The 21,799-nt window shown below is 40.9% G+C and overlaps 1 protein-coding gene across 3 annotated transcripts in view; it reads left to right on the top strand.

Moving 5' to 3' along the window:
• The first annotated feature begins 25 nt into the window (after positions 1–25).
• Positions 26–21,799, top strand: part of TSC22D2 (TSC22 domain family member 2) — a 41,431-nt gene continuing 19,657 nt past the window's right edge. For 2 of the 3 annotated variants that reach the window (XM_073359702.2, XM_073359703.2), the window contains exon 1: positions 26–2,834. In XM_073359702.2, coding sequence (XP_073215803.2) covers positions 883–2,834 — 1,952 coding nt within the window. In that variant the 5' untranslated portion in view covers positions 26–882. Of the gene's footprint in view, positions 2,835–19,117; positions 19,191–21,799 lie in introns of those variants that run through there. The other variant, XM_073359705.2, reaches the window with a different exon arrangement.

Here is a 21,799-nt window from a genome sequence, read left to right as displayed (position 1 = left end):
CGTGAGTGTCATCGCTCTTCCCACAATGCATTGCGTACAATTTGAGCCCCATCTTGAGAGAGGGGAGTGAGCAGTTTGAATTTGAGCTCCCTCGGTGCCTGAGTGCGGAGCGCACCGAGCGGGGGCTGGGCCCAACGCTGCTCGATACCCCGCCCCGCCTGCGGGCCGGGGGTTGCTCCCGTCGCTTGGCGGAGCCTCGGGGACGGTGTCTCGGCTGTCGCCTCTGGGACTGTCTGGGGTCGCTGCGCGCGGGCTCGTTCCTTCCAAGATGCGCCTGGTGCTGATCTCCAGGTAGAGACTACAAGAGACGGGGCGGGCGGGGGAGCCAGGGGGCCTGGCCTCACCCGGCCGCCACTGCTGTGGTTCCTCTTCGCTCAGGGACTGACTGGCTCTCACACGAGCGGCCTGCTCGCCCGCCCAGGAGCCCCGCGGCTGCCGGACGCCGCCACCCCGGCGCGCTGCGAGGAGCAGGAAGCCTGCTGGAGAGCTTCGCCTGGTACTGCCGCTGCGGCCGCACTGCGAGGCCGAGGAGGCCGCTTGGCTTCAAGAGGGGAAAGCGGAGGCCTGGAGCCCGGTCACCACAGCCCTCTGTCCGGCGAGAGGGAGGAGGCTTGCTGAGGGGCCCGCAGCTCTGCGGAAGCGGGAGGAAGAGGAGGAGCCCAGCCGACCACCAGCCCGGTGTGGTGCCCGGTGAGCTTGGGGCTCTGTGGCTGATCCGGACGCTTGAGGAGGGAGCCAGAGGATGTATAATAGCGTTTGGGTCTCGGCCAATTGATCGTGACAACCTTCGCCTCTCCCTCGGACGGGCTCGGACTCTGCCATCTCCCCGGGGTGCAGACAGCTTCACCCGCGCTGGCAGAACTCCCTCCCCAAGGAGGCACCATGTCCAAGATGCCGGCCAAGAAGAAGAGCTGCTTTCAGATCACAAGCGTGACCACGGCCCAGGTGGCCAGCAGCATCACTGAGGACACTGAGAGCCTGGACGATCCAGACGAGTCCCGCACCGAGGATGTCTCCTCCGAGATCTTCGATGTGTCACGGGCCACGGACTACGGCCCGGAGGATGTCTGCGAAAGGAGCTCCTCCGAGGAGACCCTTAACAACGTGGGTGACGCCGAAACTCCCGGTGCTGTCTCCCCTAACCTTCTCCTGGATGGGCAGCTGGCGGCGGCTGCTGCTGCGCCTCCGCCGACTGCTGCTAACGGGGGGGCCATGCCCAAAAGCACCGCGGTGCCCCAAGTGGCTGCTGTCCAAGTCCCCTCCGCGGCGGCAGGAGGCAGCAGTGCTCAGATTTCCGCTCCCGGGACCATGCCTCAGACGACTGCGGCCGCATGCAGTTCACGCTTCAGGGTGATCAAGCTGGATCACGGTACAGGGGAGCCGTATAGGCGGGGACGATGGACGTGTATGGAATATTACGACCGGGACTCGGACAGTAGTGGCGTCCTGGCCAGGACTGGGGATTGCATTAGACATAGCAGCACCTTTGAGCAGGCTGCTCAGGAAAGAGACAGTGGCTTGGGTGCCACGGGGGGCTCCATGGTAATGTCAGCGGTGCCAGCATCAGCACAGGGCCCAGAGTCCCTAGCTGACAGCTCCCTTACTGCTGTGTCACAGCTGCTCCAGGCGGAGAAAATGAACCAGCCCTCTTTACAGCAACCTAATTTTGTCATTGGGCAGCAACAGCAGCTGCAGCAGCCCATAGGCGGGGCCATTCCTCAAAGTACTGCTCAGCCAATGTATTCTGGAGCTACAGTAACAAGTCAGCAGACTGTGGTGCTGCCGCAGCAAACCCAGTCACAGGTAAATGCACAAAGTGTTGTACAGGGGGGACCTAACGGGAAGGGTATGCCACCTCCGAATGTAACAGTAGCCCAACAGACCATGCCCATGTCACAGCAGCAGGTACAGCAAGCAAATGTACCAGTGACTCAACCTCAGCAATTTGCTTATCCTCAGCCCCAAATTCCACCAGTGCATCTACTGCCAACACAAGCTTCTGGCCAGACAGAATACATGCAACACATGACAGTTATGCAGAGTCAAGGAACTATTCAACAAGCTACTACAAGCTCTGTTCCAAGTACTGGGGCTTCCAGCCTTCCTGTGGGCCAGGTGGCTGGCCAGAATCCTTCACCTGTTGGAGCACCGATGATGGGAGTTTCACCACAGCCTAGTGAAGCAGTGGGACAGGGATCAGGATTGATGCAGAGTGGCCAGACCCCACCTAGTCAGACTGTCATACCGCAACCAGGAGGTGTGGTGCAGCAAAGCATTGGACATACAGGGGTTGTGCAACAGAAATCCATGACTCCGCATCAAATGGGTGGAAGTAGTCAAGTGTCTGGAATGCCTAGCGCTCCTCATGCTATAGTGTCTGGAGTTCCGAATGTGCCTGCAGTTGTGCCCGGTACAAGTGTGCCTAGTGTGTCTACCACTTCTGTTACTATGCCAAATGTCCCTGTTAGTTTAGTTCAGTCACAGCTGACCAGCCATACATCTGTCAGTAGGAGTACCAGTGTGGTTCAACAACATGTTGGACTTTCACTAATGCAAGGCACAACTAATGTACTTACAAATCTGCCACAATCCAACCTTGGACAGTTTCAGAGTCAGACTCAACCTTTAGTAGGCCAGATTGATGATACTAGAAGAAAATCAGAACCCCTACCTCAGCCACCACTTTCTCTCATTGCTGAAAGTAAGCCTCTTGTGAAGCCTCCCATTCCAGACACTCTAACGAATCCTCTTCACTTACCTGCAACTACTCCTATGAACAGTCTTGCAAGCTCTGTATTTGGCATATCTATTCCTGTTGATGGTGATGAAGACAGGTATGAACTATTTTATTATAACTTTAAAAATTCATGTAACTACTTGTTCTCCTACATGTAGTTGGCAGGTAACAAGTAAGTGTGTGTGTGTAAAATATATATATGAGGAAGTAGTTCTTAGCCCATCTCTTTGAATGCATTTCAAAGCTGTCAACTGCTAATAGGTGGGAGAAAATGGCTTAATTGCTATATTGTAGTAGTTAAAAACAACAACAACAAAACCACTGTACTCCAGAGACCACCCAATGTGTGGTGTGTTTTGGTTAATTTGAAGAGAACTAGCATTAACCATCTTCCCTGATTGCAAAGATCATACAAATCAAGTTCAATAGCAGTATAAATTAGGAAAATACTTATATATTAGCATAATTTAAGCTTTTTTGGATTTATTTTATATAGTGGTCCAGTGACTTGAACAAAAGTGACCCTCTCTCTACTTTTAGAATAACCATTCTTAGGGAATCTCTTATCCCCTCGTAGACATTAACTTAATCAATAATGGAGAATCATTTTGTTAAGCAATATTGACTGGAACAGTCATATCTTATTAACTTTAGTAAAGGGTACAGTGAGAGCATTATATCAATTGATTTGTGTGAGTTGCAAAGTGTTGGGTTTTTTTCTTTCTTTTTCCTCTGATGTAGATAGACTTAATATTCCTTAAAGTATACATATTTTAAAAAAACAAACTAAAAACCTATGCTGTACGTTTTGCTGGATGGGTAAAGTTCTGTGACCTAAACTAATCTAATATGCCTGAATTTGAAGGAGGCTTTCAGGGAAAGGAGTGCGTTAAGGGTTGAAAATGATCTTGGTGGGGCAACCTTGTGATGTAAAGGGAGCTAAATACATTGTTACAGTTCAGATTATTATGAACAAGAAGACAGAAATGTGTATAATATGCCTATCGTTCTTTAGGGAACCAGAATAACCATTTCAAAATGAAAAATATTCTCATTCAAAGACATGTCATGCAACAGTACACACATCTAGAAAAAAGTACCAAGCTTTGACATGTAAAAATCTGGCTTGTGCAGAGTAGTACTAGTAAAAACTTGCTCTCATGTGGGGGAAGGTAGAGCATAATTTCAGCAGCTCTCTTATAAGGTATAGTTTTAAAATCCATAAGAGCTTAATCCAAAACACTGATTTCCAGTTGTTTTTTTTTAAAGGGGAGGGGTTTCAGCATCAGGTTATTAACTGTGAAATATGTTGGTACAAAATCTGAAAACTCCTCCAGGCACAATCTGATGTACTGTGTAATCACAGTATAATGGGCTTAGGGGTTTGATGACAAGTAGAACAAATTCTTATAGTCATTATCAAAACTATGAACTGCTGACTGTTTGTTGATAAACACTAAAAGTTATCAGATCTTTGGAAGTCTGTTACCTTAAAAGATTAACTTTATTATAAGTCACTGTAGTGACTACCATAAAGCTCAAAATAGCTTCCACACTTCCAAAAGACTTCACATTTGTTGTGGATATTCCCTTAGCACTTTTGCTACAGTGAAATCTTACAGGATGCCTTTTCTGCCTCTTCAACTTCCTTGCCTCATGTCATAACTTCTTTGGGAATCTCTGTAGGAGTGCTTAACAAGATAGTACTAATGCAATGAAGACCGTTATCTGTACCTTTTTTCAAAAGATTTTGTTTTTAAGGGAGAAATACTTTGTTCAGAAACTTTTAGTTATTCCTATCTAAAAGTAAATCTGCAAATAAGAACTAGGAACTGACAGTTATATTCTAAACATCCTCTTTTCCTGTGTTAGTTTCTATGCTGAGTACCCCAATTTCTGTGCTTCTCTTAAGGAGCCTATATTTCTCAATCTTTTATTTCTGCATGGTGTGACATGAAAGTATATTCAGCGTCCATGACGTTGCACTAACCAAGGAAACCTATGAAATTTGAGGCTAGCTTTTAGTGAAGGTAAAGTACTGGATATACTTCATTGCGTGGGTGTTTAAAGCCTTTTTGAACCCTATAAACAAAGACCCCATTCCTTCAAGCTGTTATAGCATACAGCTATAGAGGTAGAGATTTCAGTGGGGCTCTGTGTAGGAGTCAGTCCATATGGGACAGTTTGCATGCTTGAGGCCTAAGAAATTAAATAACTTGCAAAATCTTATACAGTTCGCATAAGAAAGCACAAGATTTGTCTTTGTGTACAAATGCCATAACTGAACAGGACTTGTTTACTTTGTTTCACAGCACTCTTTGTACAGATAATGTTACTGTTTCTCCTGTGCAGATGCTTTCCCTGTTTGTGTGTGTCTTTCATGCAGCAACACAGAAGAGAAACTTTTTTTTTCCAAAAAAAACCCTAGGAAAATATTAATGGGAGAAGGGAAGGAAGAAGTTGCTGGGGAAGTGGGGGTGGGGGGTGGAAGTTGCATATAATACAAAAATGGAAGTAATTCCAGGTAATTGATGAGATCTGAAGTTGACAGGGTGCCTTTAACTGAATACAGTTCACTCTTGTCCCAAGTAGGCCAGTTCCGTGCTTCAGTGGCCTTCCATGAATGTACATTCACAAGCATTTTATATGTTGGGGCAATATTAACAGGAGAAGACTGAATTCAGGGGACCTAAAAGAGGTAAACTTTATGTTGAATGCCTTTATCCTTGCCAGTGGAGCATTTCTTGTGAATCTTAACCCTATTTACAGGTCGCCTAGAACAGTCAGCAAGCTAGACGCTGATGGATCCCTTTTTTTCCGAGCAGTCTTTTTGTAACAACTCAGATTTTTTTAAATGTAAAGTTTAAATTTTGGAGGGTCAAAATCTGCCTTCAGTTAACACAGTATAGTACAATGGACTACAGTGGAGACTGCATAGCGGAGAGAATTAGGCTTGGAGTGTTATATAGTCTAACGCTGGTGTCAGTCATTCAGTGGAGGGGGCCAAATTTCCATTTAAATCATGGTACATGGGCTAGAGTATAAATTTAGGACAGCCTGCTTCCCTCAAACTACAGAAAAAGTCCAGGGGAAAATATGAATGGCCCTTGTGTAGTAAACCAGTGCTTAGCTATTTGTTCAGTACCTTCTTATTGCATTCGTTATCACTTGGTAGGAAAACCATGTTTGCTTTCAGGACCACTGCTATTTTTCTTCTTCCTTTCTCTTTCTTTCCGTTTTGAATGTTTTCCTCTGTTTTCTTGGTTCAGTTTTTCCTTCTCAGGAACTTAAATTCCAACCTACTGTGGGCTTCACTTGCACCCATTTTACTGCTAAAATGATCAGCAATGAAATAGTTTGACCTTGAAATGTCATAATTGGGCTTAGAGTTGACAGTGTGATTGAAATTAATAAGAGTTTTTAGCATTTACACTTTGAATCATTGTTTCAGGCTGCCTGCAGACTCGGGAAGCTAACACTATTAGTTTACACTTGGCACAGTGCAGGATTTGAAGGATTTTTTTTTTTTTTGCAACCATAAGGGCTAGAAACTTCTAAAAATGAACATTTAATTTTCGTATCATTTGATCATTATGGTTCATGTAAATACATCAAATGGTTGGATGTTTGATACCTCTGATTAAATTACAGCACTTGTAGTTTGACAAAAGAATAAATTCATTATATAGGTAACTTTTTAAAAGAATCTCAAATGTTGGTCTTTCAATGGTTCATATGTAGCCCTGCATATACAGGGTTTCTATTTATTTTGTAAGCTGTTACATATTTAAATGTAACTGTTTTTAAAGTTAAAATGGGATGGATAGGATTCATACAAACTTTAATTTGTATGCAGAGTGACGTAGCATCTGTGCAGACAGTATGAAACTGTGTCTTAAGGTGTATTGTTACTGATGGACTATATACACCAGATCTAAAATGTTTCTTGTAAGGTGACAAGCAGCCTGTAGTTTGGATCTGTTTTTTGGTAACCCTTACTTAATATTTTTTCTTTTACAAGATTTTGAAAAAATCAATTGTAGCTAGTCCTACTGTTGACCCAGTGAATAATGAGGAAATGATTAGTCAGTGAAGCTCAGATGTCAGGAGCGAGGGATAGAGAAATGTTGGTATGCAACAAAGATTTAAAAAACAAAAAACCTTACTGATTTTAGCAGATGCTTTTACAAAGAGGGGAAAATGCTTTAGACTGCAGATACGTCTCATAACTTGCATAACAAACAGTTTTGGTTCCCTTCTCCAAATTAAGTCAGTGGACTGAATAAAATGCAATGATATTTGAGGATGGAGGAAATAGTACATTTAGTCAGTATGCTAGATCTAAGTGTTGAAATCCCCATATATGTTGGGGAAATGAAGAAAATGTCAAAATTTAAAAAGAAAATTCCAGCTGGTCTTTCATTTTTAATTTTTAAAAATAGTACAAATTAAAGTTCTTGGTGAAATGAAGTTGCAGATCTTAATAATCTAGTGAAATAGTCCAATTAAATTGGACTTCTGAAATATAATGTCTTGTTTTGGTAGAGGTGCGGAAAGGTGGATACTCAAATCGTGAAGCTGTCTGTTGGGTCCAAATTTACATGCTAGCTTAGGACTGTGTTTTGGCACTTGAAAAAATATGTTGCCACTCTTAAAAGAATACATTATTGAGAGAGCTTGTTCAAACCTCCTACATGTTTGGCAGACTTCTGGAGCAAAATATTACCAGGCATGTTGGAAAAGGAGCAGAGCACAGATCATTTTCCAGAGATAGCTGACCAATGTGAACAGCACAGGCTATATTCCAGGAACTCTAATGAATGGCTGCAATTGTGAACTGTCAGCTACAGCAGCTAGACTGTTGAAAACCTGATTGTAAGGACTCTTCATGGAGTATATCTCTCTATTTAGTTAAATGGCTTATTTGTATAGCGTGCTAATTGTTGCTAATAAAGTATTATAATTAGTAAAACTGAGCTCTTGAGGCCTCATTCATAGTATAAGAACAAAATCTTGCATTGGCATTAACATAACTTTGATAAGGGTCTCTTTATTTTTCTTTTGGAATAGAGCATATAATATGCACCCTGAGTAATGCATAAAGGATTATGCAAATAGATACCAATAGACAGTGCTTGAATTGTACTGTTGTTGAATACTGTCCCTCTTTTCTCTTTGTTCTTAAGTCTACTAGGACTTCTCTAACTCCACCACAGCTGCAGAGCGTAATGTTTTCAGTCTCTCAAATCAGAGGATCTCACCTAAGTAGAGCTGAAGGAATATCTATAGGTGTATGCAAAAACCAAATATGGGCAAGTCCTGTCTCAAGCAATGAGTGTCTTCGAGTAGATCAGTGTTCCTCCTCCTGTCTCCATGATGAAAATAGTTTTTGAAAAGCGCAGTTAAAATAGAACTAAATTTCAATGAACAAAAATCAGCCATACCAAATGGCATACAGATGCTAACACATCTTTATTTCAAATTGTATGAGGTCAGCACCAATGAATACATGAATTTTTTTTTAGATAAAATAAGATTATACAACCAATTTAAAAGTAACTTTCAATAACATTTCCTTCAAAAATGAGATGCAGTCATGATTTACAAATCTTTTTAAAAGGAAATTGTGGACCTGAATACTTTTTAAAATTAGCTAACTTTAAGTCTCAGTTTTCCACGGCATAGTGTTTGAAGTGTCCTGAGAACTCTTTAAAATTCATATATACTTTGTAAGGGTCTTTGCTCCCTTGTTTTATGAGGGTCTCTTGAGCAGTGGGGAAAGTGGACAAAGGTGCTGTCAAATGAAGAAAGTAAACAATTAAATCCTATTTTAGACTTTTCACTGAAGTCTTTAGCTGTAACAGACAGAAAAATAAAAAATTGTTATTGATGGTGTCCCTAAGGGATGCACGTGCTTTTTTTTTTTCCCCTGGCTTTCCCTTCTAGATTCTTCTGATCAAATACTGTAGGTTTATCAAGCTTCTTTCATCCCAATAAGTTCTACAGTACTCCATAGATAGCTACTTTAGCTATTTCTTTCCTTATTCTCTCTAATAATCTGTTTGCAGAAGTAATGCTTAAGTGTTTTTAGGAGAGGAAGTGAAGATCTATAATTAAAAAAATGACTGCCTGCTTACATTCTCCAGTCAGAATCCAACTACCAGAATTGGAATTTAGCCCAGACGCTGAGTTTCATTTTTATGAGAAGTACTGCAGAATCTCTTGTGACCACAGGTGCCATTGTAGTGAAGAGAAACAATTTGATGTTCCCTACTAAATGTGTTGGTGTGTGGGGTTTTTTTGTTGTTTTTGTCTTTTTTTTTAATCTTTCATTTATGATATGAATACTGTGTTTTTAAACTTTCAGTTGGTGCTTCAGATAGCAATTTCCAATCTTGGCATTCATGGAACTGAATAACGAGTTTTTGCTATTTGTCAGCATATCAGAGTTGTCTGTGCTTATTGTATATGTCAGCAAGCGTTAGCTATAAGAAATTTTAGGGATCTCTTTCAAATAAATAGAAAACAGTTCTTTAAAAATGTATGCGCGCACAGAAATTGCAGCAGGCATCATGCAAACACTATGAAGTGTGACCATTTTGTAGTTGTGTTGGATAAATCTTGATGACAAACTACTGCAGTTGGCACCCTAGCTGACAGTTATGAGTAGAGGTAAATGCTTTCAGTTATTAAGAGTGAACTGTTATCTCCCAGAGATGGCTCTCCCAAGTTAAGAGTGATAACTGTTGAGGTGCAGTGTAAGGCTGTATTTTCACTCCCTGTTCTATAAAAGTTCTTTGGCATAACGAGAACTTCCACTTCCATCAAATCTGTATTCTTCATGAGCTCAGAAATATGGTAACTTATTGAAGGAATGGTATGCTTTGCTATATATATCAACTGTGCCAACCTAACAGTAGGCCCGTAAGTCTGGCTGTTTGCTCATCATTCTATCACTGTATGAAAGACCAGTGTTGAGAACAACCACCAACAGTCTAATTGTTGTTTGTCAAAAGAATTCCATATTTTCCCTTAGTAGAGGTTGGGAAGGAATTCACCACCACTCAAGTCTCTGAAGTTACTGTAAACTAATTGCATCCATTCTGTCCTTACTCCTTGATTTGAGAACATTTTCATAGTGCAAGTGTAACTGAGGAGGAGATATGAGAAATGTTAAATTGATCAATGATGGAGGATTGTACTTCTCTTACTGTATGTGGTAGCAGCTAACTATCAGAGAGAGTCTCACATGCTTTGCAGTAATGGTTGTGAATTTAAGCACAGATAGAGTCCAGCAGAAACACACAAGTCCTGTCTCCCCAGCCTCAGGAAGAAGTGAGGGGGGAGAGGGGTGGAATGGAAAAACGGTAGTCCGCAATCTGATCTTTATCTGCATAAGGTGCTGTGTTTTAAGCTCTGGTTGCCTCTTAAGAGATGTGGACAACTGACAGTAGGTGGAGCACAGTGCTGCTCTTGTTACACTAGCTATGCTAATAGAAGTTGAAATTTGATTTTCTCCAAATAGTCTCTGATGTTAACCCTGTGAACACCTCTGCAGGTAAATTCATTTGCTATAACTCTGGCAAAAAAAAATGCAAAGCTTACATTTTTATTTGAATAAATACTCATAAATTGTTTTCACATAGTTTTATACAAAAGCAGTTTATACAGGATTTATCAGCTACTCTGAGTTGTTGCATACTTCTGCACAAGCAAGATAGTAAACAAAATGGAAGCTCCAGCAGTCCTGATTTTCTTGTTGTTCTTCCCACTTCTGATGTTAACTGAGGACTAAATTAGTAGAGCAAAAAAGAGGAATAACAAATCCTAAGAGTATTTTCCTGTTGCCTTAATATGAGCTTCAGCAGAAAACTTTAACAGTTCAATTTCTTTCACTGAGAATTAAAAAGAATAAGACCACATCTGGATTTATTGACTATTTGGATTGTCCAGTAAATTTCCCTCACTCCTGTAATTGAAAAATGATTCCCTTTCAGTAGACTAGTTATTCAAATTGCTTTGTACAATGCACTTATAAATACCTATAATGCCAGCTCTTCATACCTTGTGTTGATATGAGGTTTTGACTGCAGCAGACATAATGGCAGAGTATCCTTTAAGTATAGGTCAGTGGGTTTGAAGTCCTAAATCCCATATTACTGAAACACAAATAAAATATTCTAAGAATTATAGTAATCAATTTTCAAGTTACATATTTATTTTTCTTGTACCTCACGTTACTGATATACCCTTGGACTATACTTACTACCCTGTCTACAAATGAGTGCTGTTTTTTTTTTTTTGTATATTGACATGAGAAGACATTGAACCACCAGATGCAGAAATCTACAGCAAAATGATGTTTAAACTCTTACTCTTCCAAATTGGCAAACTGAGGTAGCTAGCCAACTGTTGGCTTAAGTAAACCATTTCAAAATGCCTGTCCCTTGTTTGGTTTTTGTTTTGTTCTTTTTTCCTTCAGATATAAAAGCAAGTACTTTGCGCTACTTACTATCTGCAGTATGTTTGACAGGATTCTAAGAGGCAGAAGTGAGAACTACAGTTAAGGATTGTTACAAATGGCAGTTGACTGAAATTCCCTCACTTTGTGAAGTGACAAGACTTCTTAATGGAATTCAACTAACAACAAATTTTCCCAGTTCTTAAAAAATGGACTTTCTACAGCCAGTTGATAGTCTGAGGCCTACATCTATACATTGTAGCCATAGGAATAAACAGCAATGAATTTTAACTTTGCTCTTAGTTGATACTATTTCAATCCAGCTCTGTCAATCTAGTGATGGTAGCAATTAGCAGAGCTATGTACTGGGACAGTTTATCTGGTCTTGTTGACTTCCTGCATCCATTTGGTAACCAAAACAAAGCTTCAGGCTTCGATACAATTAAAGCTCACGTGCAAGCCAGAATATTTGTTCTATTTATCAGTATTGTGTGCAGAATTTTTTGGGGGGTGGAGGTGGAAGCAGAAGGGATAGTTGTCTCCTTGTGCATGTAATGCACATAAGCAGGATCATTTCCCCTCCTGGAGGAGATCTTCTTAGATTCTGGTAAACACAGCTCTGTTGCAGTACTTGCCACAAGTGATTTTTAACTTAATGTGAGACAGATGGTTTTTCACAGCTTATTCTTATGTAATTATATCCTTGGATGTCCTCCTCCATCTGGAAAAGTGAGTATCCATGGAATAATAGACAAAGACTGACATGATGATTTACCCTGCCTTGGTCTCAAAGGGTTCCTTCCCAATTTAAAGAAGAGTCTCTTCTTCTTCTTTACTCCCTTCCCCTACTGGAAGTTGATAAATGTTGGAAGTTGAAATAAGTGACTCAACTCCAAAATAGATAAAGGAAATGGAAGAGCTGATGCCAGCATCTCAAGGGGCCAAACTGGAAAGCCAGTGAAGCTGGCTTTCACTGAACTTCCTCGTGCTGCACACATGAGCCAGACTGTTTGTTTGATTTTAATCCCTGCTTAGTGGTTGTGATCCCTTCTCAGGATGGAAACTTGTTTCTTCTCCAGCACCTTTCTTTGAGATCCAGGAGAAAGGTACAGGCTGCTGGTAGGGCTGAACAATTTCCATCAAAAACAGAATTAAATGCTACTACGAGGTGATTAGAATTGTATAGGGTGGGGTGCGATGGGAAGCAATGGGGCCCTTGGGGAACCGAGCCAGCTTCCTACTATAGTAAGCGCCCAGAGCTCCTAGCATCAGAGTTCATCCTGCCCTTTGCTTATTTCCTTCTCCAGTTCTCTGAATGAAGCCCCTTTTATCCAGTCAAAGTGCTTCCTTCTCTGCTTTCTGAGGCAGCCACTACTGCCCCAGGTACTAGTGCTGCTGGCACTCCCCTGCTAATTGGGGAGACACTTTGTCCCTAGAAAAATTGGAGGGGTCCTAGGAGGGGTAAGTCAGTCTCTTTAAATATCAAGCTTTATTGAATTATTTGGGGGGCTTTTTTTATGGTTTGATCTGTAGCAGAACTATCTGAGATTTTGTCACTAAATAAGACTTACGAAGCAATATAATATTTTTTCCAGTTGAAACTTCTACAAAAACAGTACGATCCTCTTGTATGGGTAACTTTAAGGACTCTGTTCTGCTCCCAATAAACTCAGTTGCAAAACTCCTGCTCATCATGGCCTAGTTTGACCAATGGTCATACTAAACCAGAACACTGCTATAAGAATACAAAGTTTGCAAGACTCTGAACTCCTGTTGGGTGTTCCAAGGCAAGTACTCTGAGCAGGATGGGTTTAAGGTCCTGGCTTAATAGGATATGTAACTGATTTCTCCTAATGAAAAGTGGAAATACCTGCATTTTGTGTTTTGGAACTTTATTAAATCTTCATTTGCTCATTCAGTTCTGTTCAGCTTTCTCCTCTAGCCCATCCCATTTACCCTCTTTGCAGTCTGTTTTACTGTTTTGATAAGTTTGGAACTTTGTAAAAAGAAAGTAGGTTTCACATTGCAGTCCGTGAATCAAATAGATAAAGAATGAAATATTGACTTGAAGAGGAATGGAGAAAGAGCTCAGATATTAAGCTTGTAAACATACTTATTCTCTGTGTATATATAAAGTCTGCTGCAGTTTCCACGGCATACATCTGATGAAGTGAGCTATAGCTCACGAAAGCTCATGCTCAAATAAATTGGTTAGTCTCTAAGGTGCCACAAGTACTCCTTTTCTTTTTGCGAATACAGACTAACACGGCTGTTACTCTGAAACCAGATTTCATTGTAATCTTACCTGACCCATGACCAAGTACTTGTATAATGTAGTTGGTGTAGGAGCTAATCCAGGGAGGCCCAGTGTGCCACCTGAAGGCCTTATGTAACAAGGGTGGTTTTCTCAGCCCACGGCTACTCACCTGAATAATTGCAAGCTATTCTTGCTGGTGAATTCAGCTTATTGTTTAAATAATTCTCATTCTCTTTAAGAAGAGAGATAAGTTGGATGGTTCAGTATCTTTTATTGAACCATCTGCTGCTGCTGAGACATGGTTTTGAGCTACGTAGAGCTCTTCAGCTGACCAGGCTCTGAGACTCGGTGTTGCAGTTTTTAATGCGGATGTAGATGTACCCTAAAACTCTCATCTTGTAACTTCCTCTACTTCAGTCTTCCAAACTTATTTCCTCCCTCATTCAGCCTCAACAAGTCCCTTCCTCAATCAGCTGCAGTTTTTTAAAATAAAATCAGGATGCATACCTACCAGAGTAATGTGATCTGGGGGCTCAGTATTTCTGTTTGCAGTACATCAGGACCAAAAACCTCTGGGACTTTATATTTGCTCAGTTTTTTATGTTGGGCTGTGGTCTCTGGGATATACCTCACACTGGACACCATCCCAGTATTGTATCTGATCTCTAATAGGGGAAAGGTGGATTTTTAAAAGGGAGACTTGATATTCCCCAAGTCAAATGGCTTCCTCTTTTCCACTGCTGCACCCCCTTAACCTCTCCTCTTCACCCCCCCCTTTTTTATATTACATGGCTCAACAGTCTAATACACTTGCACAGTGATAGTAGTTCAGACCCGTTCATTAGGCACACATTTTGTTATGTCAGTTTGTGGGTTAGTTTTTCCTGTGGGGTAGCTCTTCCTGTCAAGTTAGTTCTTTTCTCTTGAACAGACCAAAACTAACCTACCTTGAATATAGCAGAAGAAGACTGGAAAGTGCTTTCCAATATATTTGCAATTTGTGTAAAATGCCCTTAAAAAGCCCTGTTCTTTTATAGGTTATCAATTTAAAAATAGATGAAGCTTGTGAAATACACATGTTGTGGTTATAAACCATAAGTTTCATATTTAATAATAGCAGGTTTTGATATCTGCAAATATATGCATTCAGGATTGTAAGTAGGTGACTGTTTAAAATCACTTCCTGAGGAAGAGGGTTTTTAGCACTTTTTTTTTTAATGCACTTGTTGTATAGGGGAGACAGAAAAGAGCTTTAAGACTTACCATTTGTACAGCATGAGCTGTCATAGCTTATCTAAAATGGAGAATTTAAAAATGGCATTGTTTGTATCTTTGAAGCATCTATTTAAAAATGGCATATAGTAGCTTAATGTATCCGTCTTCCCAGTTTAGGGTTTTTTTTGTCATAACACTTTTTGTGCTAAACTTTTTAGGTTGCATATGTTCGAATATGAGAACACAATACTTCGTTGGATGAACAATTTCTGATATAGCATCTTTCAGGCCAAATTCAAAACTCCTAGGGACAATAAATGACACATGCTGGCCAATAATGACCAGGAACTGTAGTATGTATGGGGCTTTTTTTAAAAAAAGTAAATACACCAAGTAAATCCTCTAGGTTGCTGTAGGAATCAAATGACAGTTTTACCTTGTGTGCACAAAAGTTGATTTATTTTGCATACAATTGTGATTTGATATCTTTCCTGATCGTTAAGTATTTATTCAACACCTTTCTTTAATCTGTTCTCATGTGGAATCCTGTAGAGACTTTTAATATGGTAGGTTCAGAAGGGAAAGGCTATATACCAGGGTAAGTAGGGGGGTTTTTGTTTTTGTTAAACAATGTCCTCTGAATTACTTTAGAAGAGCCTTTGTGCCATGTACATTTAGGGAAAGGTTAAGTAAAATTCCCCATCTCCATGGCTGGCGAATTGTAGTATCCGTAGAACATGTTTTCAATGCAGTTGCCTGTAACAACTGATTTACGAAAGGGGTTTCAGTGCTGTTCTGCAGCCTAATATTGACTTCTTATTGGTAAACCAGTTTGTATAGGTTCCTGGTACCTAAAGACTTTAGACAAACTGATATAATTAAATCAGTGAATTCCTTATGGAGGTTGTAGTTGTACCACAATCAGGGAGTGCTTCTACTGAATAGCTTATTTCAAGAAATCCATGGAAATTAGCTATACCAACACACCCTCCTTTCATGCTGGTATCCCAAACTAGAGATTAATGTCTGTGTAAATAAAAATAAATAAAAAACCCCACAAAAACAAACTTGATAATTAAAAGGGTAGACAAGTCCTTGGATAGCACCCTTGAAGGGAACCTACACTGATGATCCACCAACCCCAGCTCCCATCAGGAAGATTGTTAGGGTATGTCTACACTACGAAATTAGGTCGAATTTATAGAAGTCTTTTTTTTAGAAATCGGTTTTATATATTCGAGTGTGTGTGTCCCCACAGAAAATGCTCTAAGTGCATTAATTGCATTAACTCGGCGGAGTGCTTCCACAGTATCGAGGCTAGAGTCAACTTCCGGAGTGTTGCACTCTGGGTAGCTATCCCACAGTTCCTGCAGTCTCCGCTGCCCATTGGAATTCTAGGTTGAGATCCCAATGCCTGATGGGGCTAAAACATTGTTGTGGGTGGTTCTGGGTACATATCGTCAGGCCCCCGTTCCCTACCTCCCTCCATGAAAGCAAGGGCAGATAATCGTTTCGCGCCTTTTTTCCTGAGTTACCTGTGCAGATGCCATACCACGGCAAGCATGGAGCCCACTCAGCTCACTGTCACCGTATGTCTCCTGGGTGCTAGCAGACGCAGTACTGCATTGCTACACAGCAGCAGCAACCCATTGCCTTGTGGCAGCAGACAGTGCAATAGGACTGGTAGCCGTCACCGTCCTGTCCGAGGTGCTCCTGGTCGCCTGTGTGAGGTCGATCAGGAACGCCTAGGCAGATATGGGCGCAGGGACTAAATTTGGAGTGACTTGATCAAGTCATTCTCTTTAGTCCTGCAGTCAGTCCTATTGAACCATCTTATGGTGAGCAGGCAGGTGATACGGATTGCTAGCAGTCCTATTGCATCATCTTCTGCCGAGCAGCCATGAGATGAGGATGGCATGCAGTCCTTCTGCACCGTCTGCTGCCATCCAGAGATGTAAAAGATAGATGGAGTGTATCAAAACAAGAAATAGACCAGATTTGTTTTGTACTCATTTGCAAAACCCCCCGCCACCCCCCGTCTAGGGGACTCGTTCCTCTAGGTCACACTGCAGTCACTCACAGAGAAGGTGAAGCGAGGTGAATCTAGCCATGTATCAATCAGAGGCCAGACTAACCTGCTTGTTCCAATAAGAACAGTAACTTAGGTGCACCATTTCTTATTGGAACCCTCCGTGAAGTCCTGCCTGAAATACTCCTTGATGTAAAGCCACCCCCTTTGTTGATTTTTAGCTCCCTGAAGCCAACCCTGTAAGCCATGTCGTCAGTTGCCCCTCCCTGCATCAGAGCAACGGCAAACAATCATGCATCTGAGTTGAGAGTGCTGTCCAGAGCAGTCACAATGGAGCACTCTGGGATAGCTCCCGGAGGCCAATACTGTCGAATTGTGTCCACAGTACCCCAAATTCAACCCGGCAAGGCCGATCTAAGCGCTAATCCACTTGTCAGGGGTGGAGTAAGGAAATAGATTTTAAGAGCCCTTTAAGTTGAAATAAAGGGCTTCATTGTGTGGACAGGTGCAGGTTTACATTGATTTAACGCTGCTAAATTCGACCTAAAGTCCTAGTGTAGACCAGTGCTTAGAGTACTGTTCCAAGGAATTCTAAACCTGTAGTACAAGTTTCTATTCTACGAAGTGATACCTCTCAATACTTTACACCTGCAAATTTGATCAGCTGGCCTGTCTCCTCCATTGACAAGCCCATTCAGTGATCACCATTCATTCTGTGCACCAAGTCAGGAGTCTTGTGAGGGGAAGGGAGAATTATATGTTGTTTTAAAGACTGTGTTGTACATATTCACAAGAGGGCTAAATTAAGATTGCACAGACAACCTGAATTTTTGAGTGCTTGTTATGTGCCTTTAAAATTCTTAACATAGTTCTTTGGTATCTGATACTAATGTTAGGGTTATATACTGATACACCGCTTGCTAACTGAGGCAATTTTCCCTTTCTGACTGTTAGACTTGGAATCTAATTTCTTCTGTCACCCTGAAGTCTGGAATTAGAATGGCGTGGCATGCAAAGATGTGGAGATACTGTGGTTTTTTGTTTGTGTTTTTTTTTAATAAAGACTGAATGTGAGAGTTTGTTGTATTTGCTGATCATAAAATTTAGGGAACCAGATTTGGAGACTAAAGGCTTTACCTTACCCTTTTCCGCCTATATATTGCAGCACACTTTAGCCTATAGTTCAGAGGTCCACGTAAAATCCTTGAGTTTAAGGTGAAGTAGCACTTCTATGGAGGGGGGTAGGAAGTAGGGATTTTGAATGCTGTTTTAGTGTACTTTAGCTTTTGTAAATATGCATATCTTTGGATATAGGGATTCAAAATTGTACATAGCACACCAATATGATGGCTTTGTATATTATCACCATAACATGGGACCTATTTCATTAATGGATTTTTGTTGTACCATATATGCTCTGGCAGCAGCAACTCGGAATAGTCTCAATTATATATTGAGAAATACAGATTCAGAACTAATCTTCATCTCCTTCATGGTGGTAATTGCACTTGACCACTGGGACGAGATAATGTTTCTCAACTATTGAGCCATAATAGTGAAGTTTAGCAAATGCAACTCAAAATTCACACCTTGGACACTTAATAAGCTATGCGCAGAGGGATGTATTTTAAACTTATGCTCTGTTTAGCATCCAGAACAAGAAAATAAGAAGCAAGAGTATGAAAAGCTAAAAATTCTTCATATTTGTCTGAGTTGCTATGTGTCCATTCTCTGTCCTTTCCATTTGATTCATGAGTATCATAGGAATCCTTCAACTGCTTTCTACCAAGCATTCCTTTGAACAAGTTATGTGAATTGAACTTAAGTATTGAATGTATACATGCATGAACAGCTTTGCACCATGCAGTGTCTCATCATTTACATAATGTGCTCATTTTCTTCATTTAGTACCTTTGAAATCAAGATACTTACTGGATAGACTAGTACATCATAGAAATCCAAAGGCAGTTCAGTCGCTCAGATGTTAATCTTCTTAGACTTTACAGAATTGAAAAATCGTAAGAGGTTTTTTCCTCTTCCTTCTCCTGTGCATATCTGAAATAAACTACCTAAATTGAAAGGATTTAAATGCAGAGCAATTGCTAGTAGCTCATCTTTATTAAAAGAACAATATGGATGTCTAAATCAAGTGCAAATACCCACAATTCCTTTTTGTTTTTTAAAGGATGAAATTTTGGCAATGACCTTTTTTGGCCATAATTTTTTGGTATGTTTTTTATAAAAATGTCCTGTTTAAACATATGCATTTACACTTTCCCTCAGTGTAAGGATTTTATTTGTGGGCAGTTAAAAACAAATGAATCAAGTTACTCCTTTTCTTTTTGCGAATACAGTCTAACACGGCTGCTACTCTGAAACAAATCATGTCAAGTAACTGTTTCGCTTGTTCAATTCAAGTTAAGGCACCCTGATGAGGAAACAAACTTCATCCCTATAAATGAAGAGAGATGTTGTACTTGGTCCTCTTTTGTATCCAGTCACAGTTGAACCCATGGTGAGAAACTGCAGTAAACTCAAATTTGTTTTACGGATATGGCTTGTCAAAGATGTATTATTACCTGTTCATTAACAGTGGCAAATAGATTTGCTTTCTCACATTATTAATTGACTTTAAGGTTTTGTAGACATTAGATTGAAGTCCTGGTAAGATATATAATATCTATTAATCTATAATTTAAGGCTTGTGGTGCATTGGCCTGTTCCAGGATCTCTGCTTCACAAGGTCTCTAGAGTATAAATTGTGTTCACTTGTTGAATGTTGATGAGCAGTTCATCATTTTGTCTTGTTTGCACTTGACTTATTGAAACAATCTCTTCAAAACTTGCACAAAGCTTCATTGGATTCTTTAAAGTTTGCTTGGCAACACATTTGTACACTACAGAACATAGCACTGAATAACACCAGTGCACTCATTGCTCTATTTCTCTGTGTGAAAACAGTGAAGATACTACTGTGTGGTTTAAAAAGAAAACTGAAAACATACTACTGTGATATCACCTAGTAAATATGAAGTGGCACTTAACTCATGTACTATTGATGCGGGGCTTTGAAGTCAAGACTGCAGTCTGGCCACACTAAGAGTGTGTGGTTTCTGGGGCTAAAATCACATTGACCAAAATGCCTGTTAATAAAATTGTGTAATGAAATAATAGTAACATTAATCATCTTATTTCAAACTTCGGTACTTCTACTGTAACTTTGTATTTTTATTTGATGTGACACTTTCCTCACAAATGCAAAAAAGGGATTTGTACCTAAAGTGGCAATGTTTAGGTCCAAAATACTTCCTTTATTTAAACATATCAAAAAAGGTTTTGGGGCCTGAAAAGGTTATCCTTACATACATATTGTGTGCAGAGCACTCGTCCAGTTAAAATATTTTTTCTAGCTTTCAGTTACTTTATTATTTGTGACAGATTTCAGAGTGGTAGCAGGGTTAGTCTGTATCAGCAAAAAGAATGAGGATAGCACCTTGGAGACTAACAAATTTATTTGAGCGTAAGCTTTTGTGGGCTAAAGTCCACTTCATCAGATGCATGGAGTGGAAAATACAGTAGGAAGATACATAGATATACATATGTGTGTACACACACACACACACACACACACACACCCCATGAAAAAATGGGGGTTGCCATACCAACTCTAATGAGACCAATTGATTAAGGTGGGCTATTATCAGCAGGAGGGAAAAAAAAACTTTTGTAGTGATAATCAGTATGGCCCATTTCCAACAGTTGACAAGAAGGTGTGAGTAACAGTAGGGGGGGAAATTAGCATGGGGAAATAGTTTTTAGTTTGTGTAATGACTCAGCCACTCCCAGTCTTTATTCAAGCCTAATTTAATGATGTCCAGTTTGCAAATTAATTCCGGTTCTGCAGTTTCTCGTTGGAGTCTATTTGAAGTTTTTTGTTGAATAATTGCAACTTTTAGGTCTGTAATTAGTGTTCAGGGATGTTATAATTCTTGACATCTGATTTGTGTCCATTTATTCTTTTGCTTAGAGATTGTCCGGTTTGGCCAATGTACATGGCAGACGGGCATTGCTGGCACATGACATATATCACATAGGTAGATGTGCAGGTGAACAAGTCTCTGATAGTGTGGCTGATGTGATTAGGTCCTATGATGGTGTCCCTCGAATAGATATGTGGACAGAGTTGGCAATGGGCTTTGTTGTAAGGATAGGTTTCTGGGTTAGTGTTTTTGTTTGTGCACAGAATTCCCCAGTGGTGTGTGGTTGCTGGTGAGTATTTGCTTCAGGTTGGGGGGCTGTCTGTAAGCGAGGACTAGCCTGTCTCCAAGATCTGTGAGAGTGAGGGATTGTCCTTCAGGATAGGTTGTAGATCCTTGATGATGCGCTGGAGAGGTTTTAGTTGGGGGCTGAAGGTCACAGCTAGTGGAGTTCTGTTTTCTTTGTTGGGCCTGTCCTGTAGTAGGTGACTTCTGGGAACTCTTCTGACTCTGTCAATCTGTTTCTTCACTCCAGCAGGTGGGTATTGTAGTTGTAAGAACACTTGATAGAGATCTTGTAGGTGTTTCTCTGTCTGAGGGGTTGGAGCAAATGCGGTTGTATCGGGGAACTTGGCTGTAGACAATGGATTGTGTGGTCTGGATGAAAACTGGAGGCATGTAGGTAAGTATAGCGGTCAGTAGGTTTCCGGTATAGGGTGGTGGTGATGTGACCATCGCTTATTAGCACTGTAGTGTCCAGGAAGCGGGTCTCTTGTGTGGACTGTCCAGGCTGAGGTTGATGGTGGGATTTCTCAAGGACTTCTTTTCCATGGATCCATATGATGAAGATGTCATCAGTGTAGCGCAAGTGGAATAGGGGCATTAGGGAATGAGAGCTGAGGAAGCATTGTTCTAAGTCAGCCAACATTACTTCTGTTTAACGTGCAAAGTGGTTGGATTCTGACCTTAGGTGGGCAACAAAGAATTCCCTTAGTGGACGGAGAACTTAGCGCTTGTGTGAAGCCAGTGGAGACAACTGTCGTGACCAATTCTGACTGGTGTAATGTCCCTTAAGCATGTTGTGTTGGAGACTTAAGTTATTATTCCTGGGGGAATTCTGTGC

The sequence above is a fragment of the Lepidochelys kempii genome, chromosome 9, assembly GCF_965140285.1.
Source record: "Lepidochelys kempii isolate rLepKem1 chromosome 9, rLepKem1.hap1, whole genome shotgun sequence".
Classification (NCBI taxonomy): Eukaryota; Metazoa; Chordata; order Testudines; family Cheloniidae; genus Lepidochelys; species Lepidochelys kempii.
The sequence above is the reverse complement of the archived record's forward strand: the minus strand, read 5'-3'. Positions and strand labels throughout refer to the sequence as shown.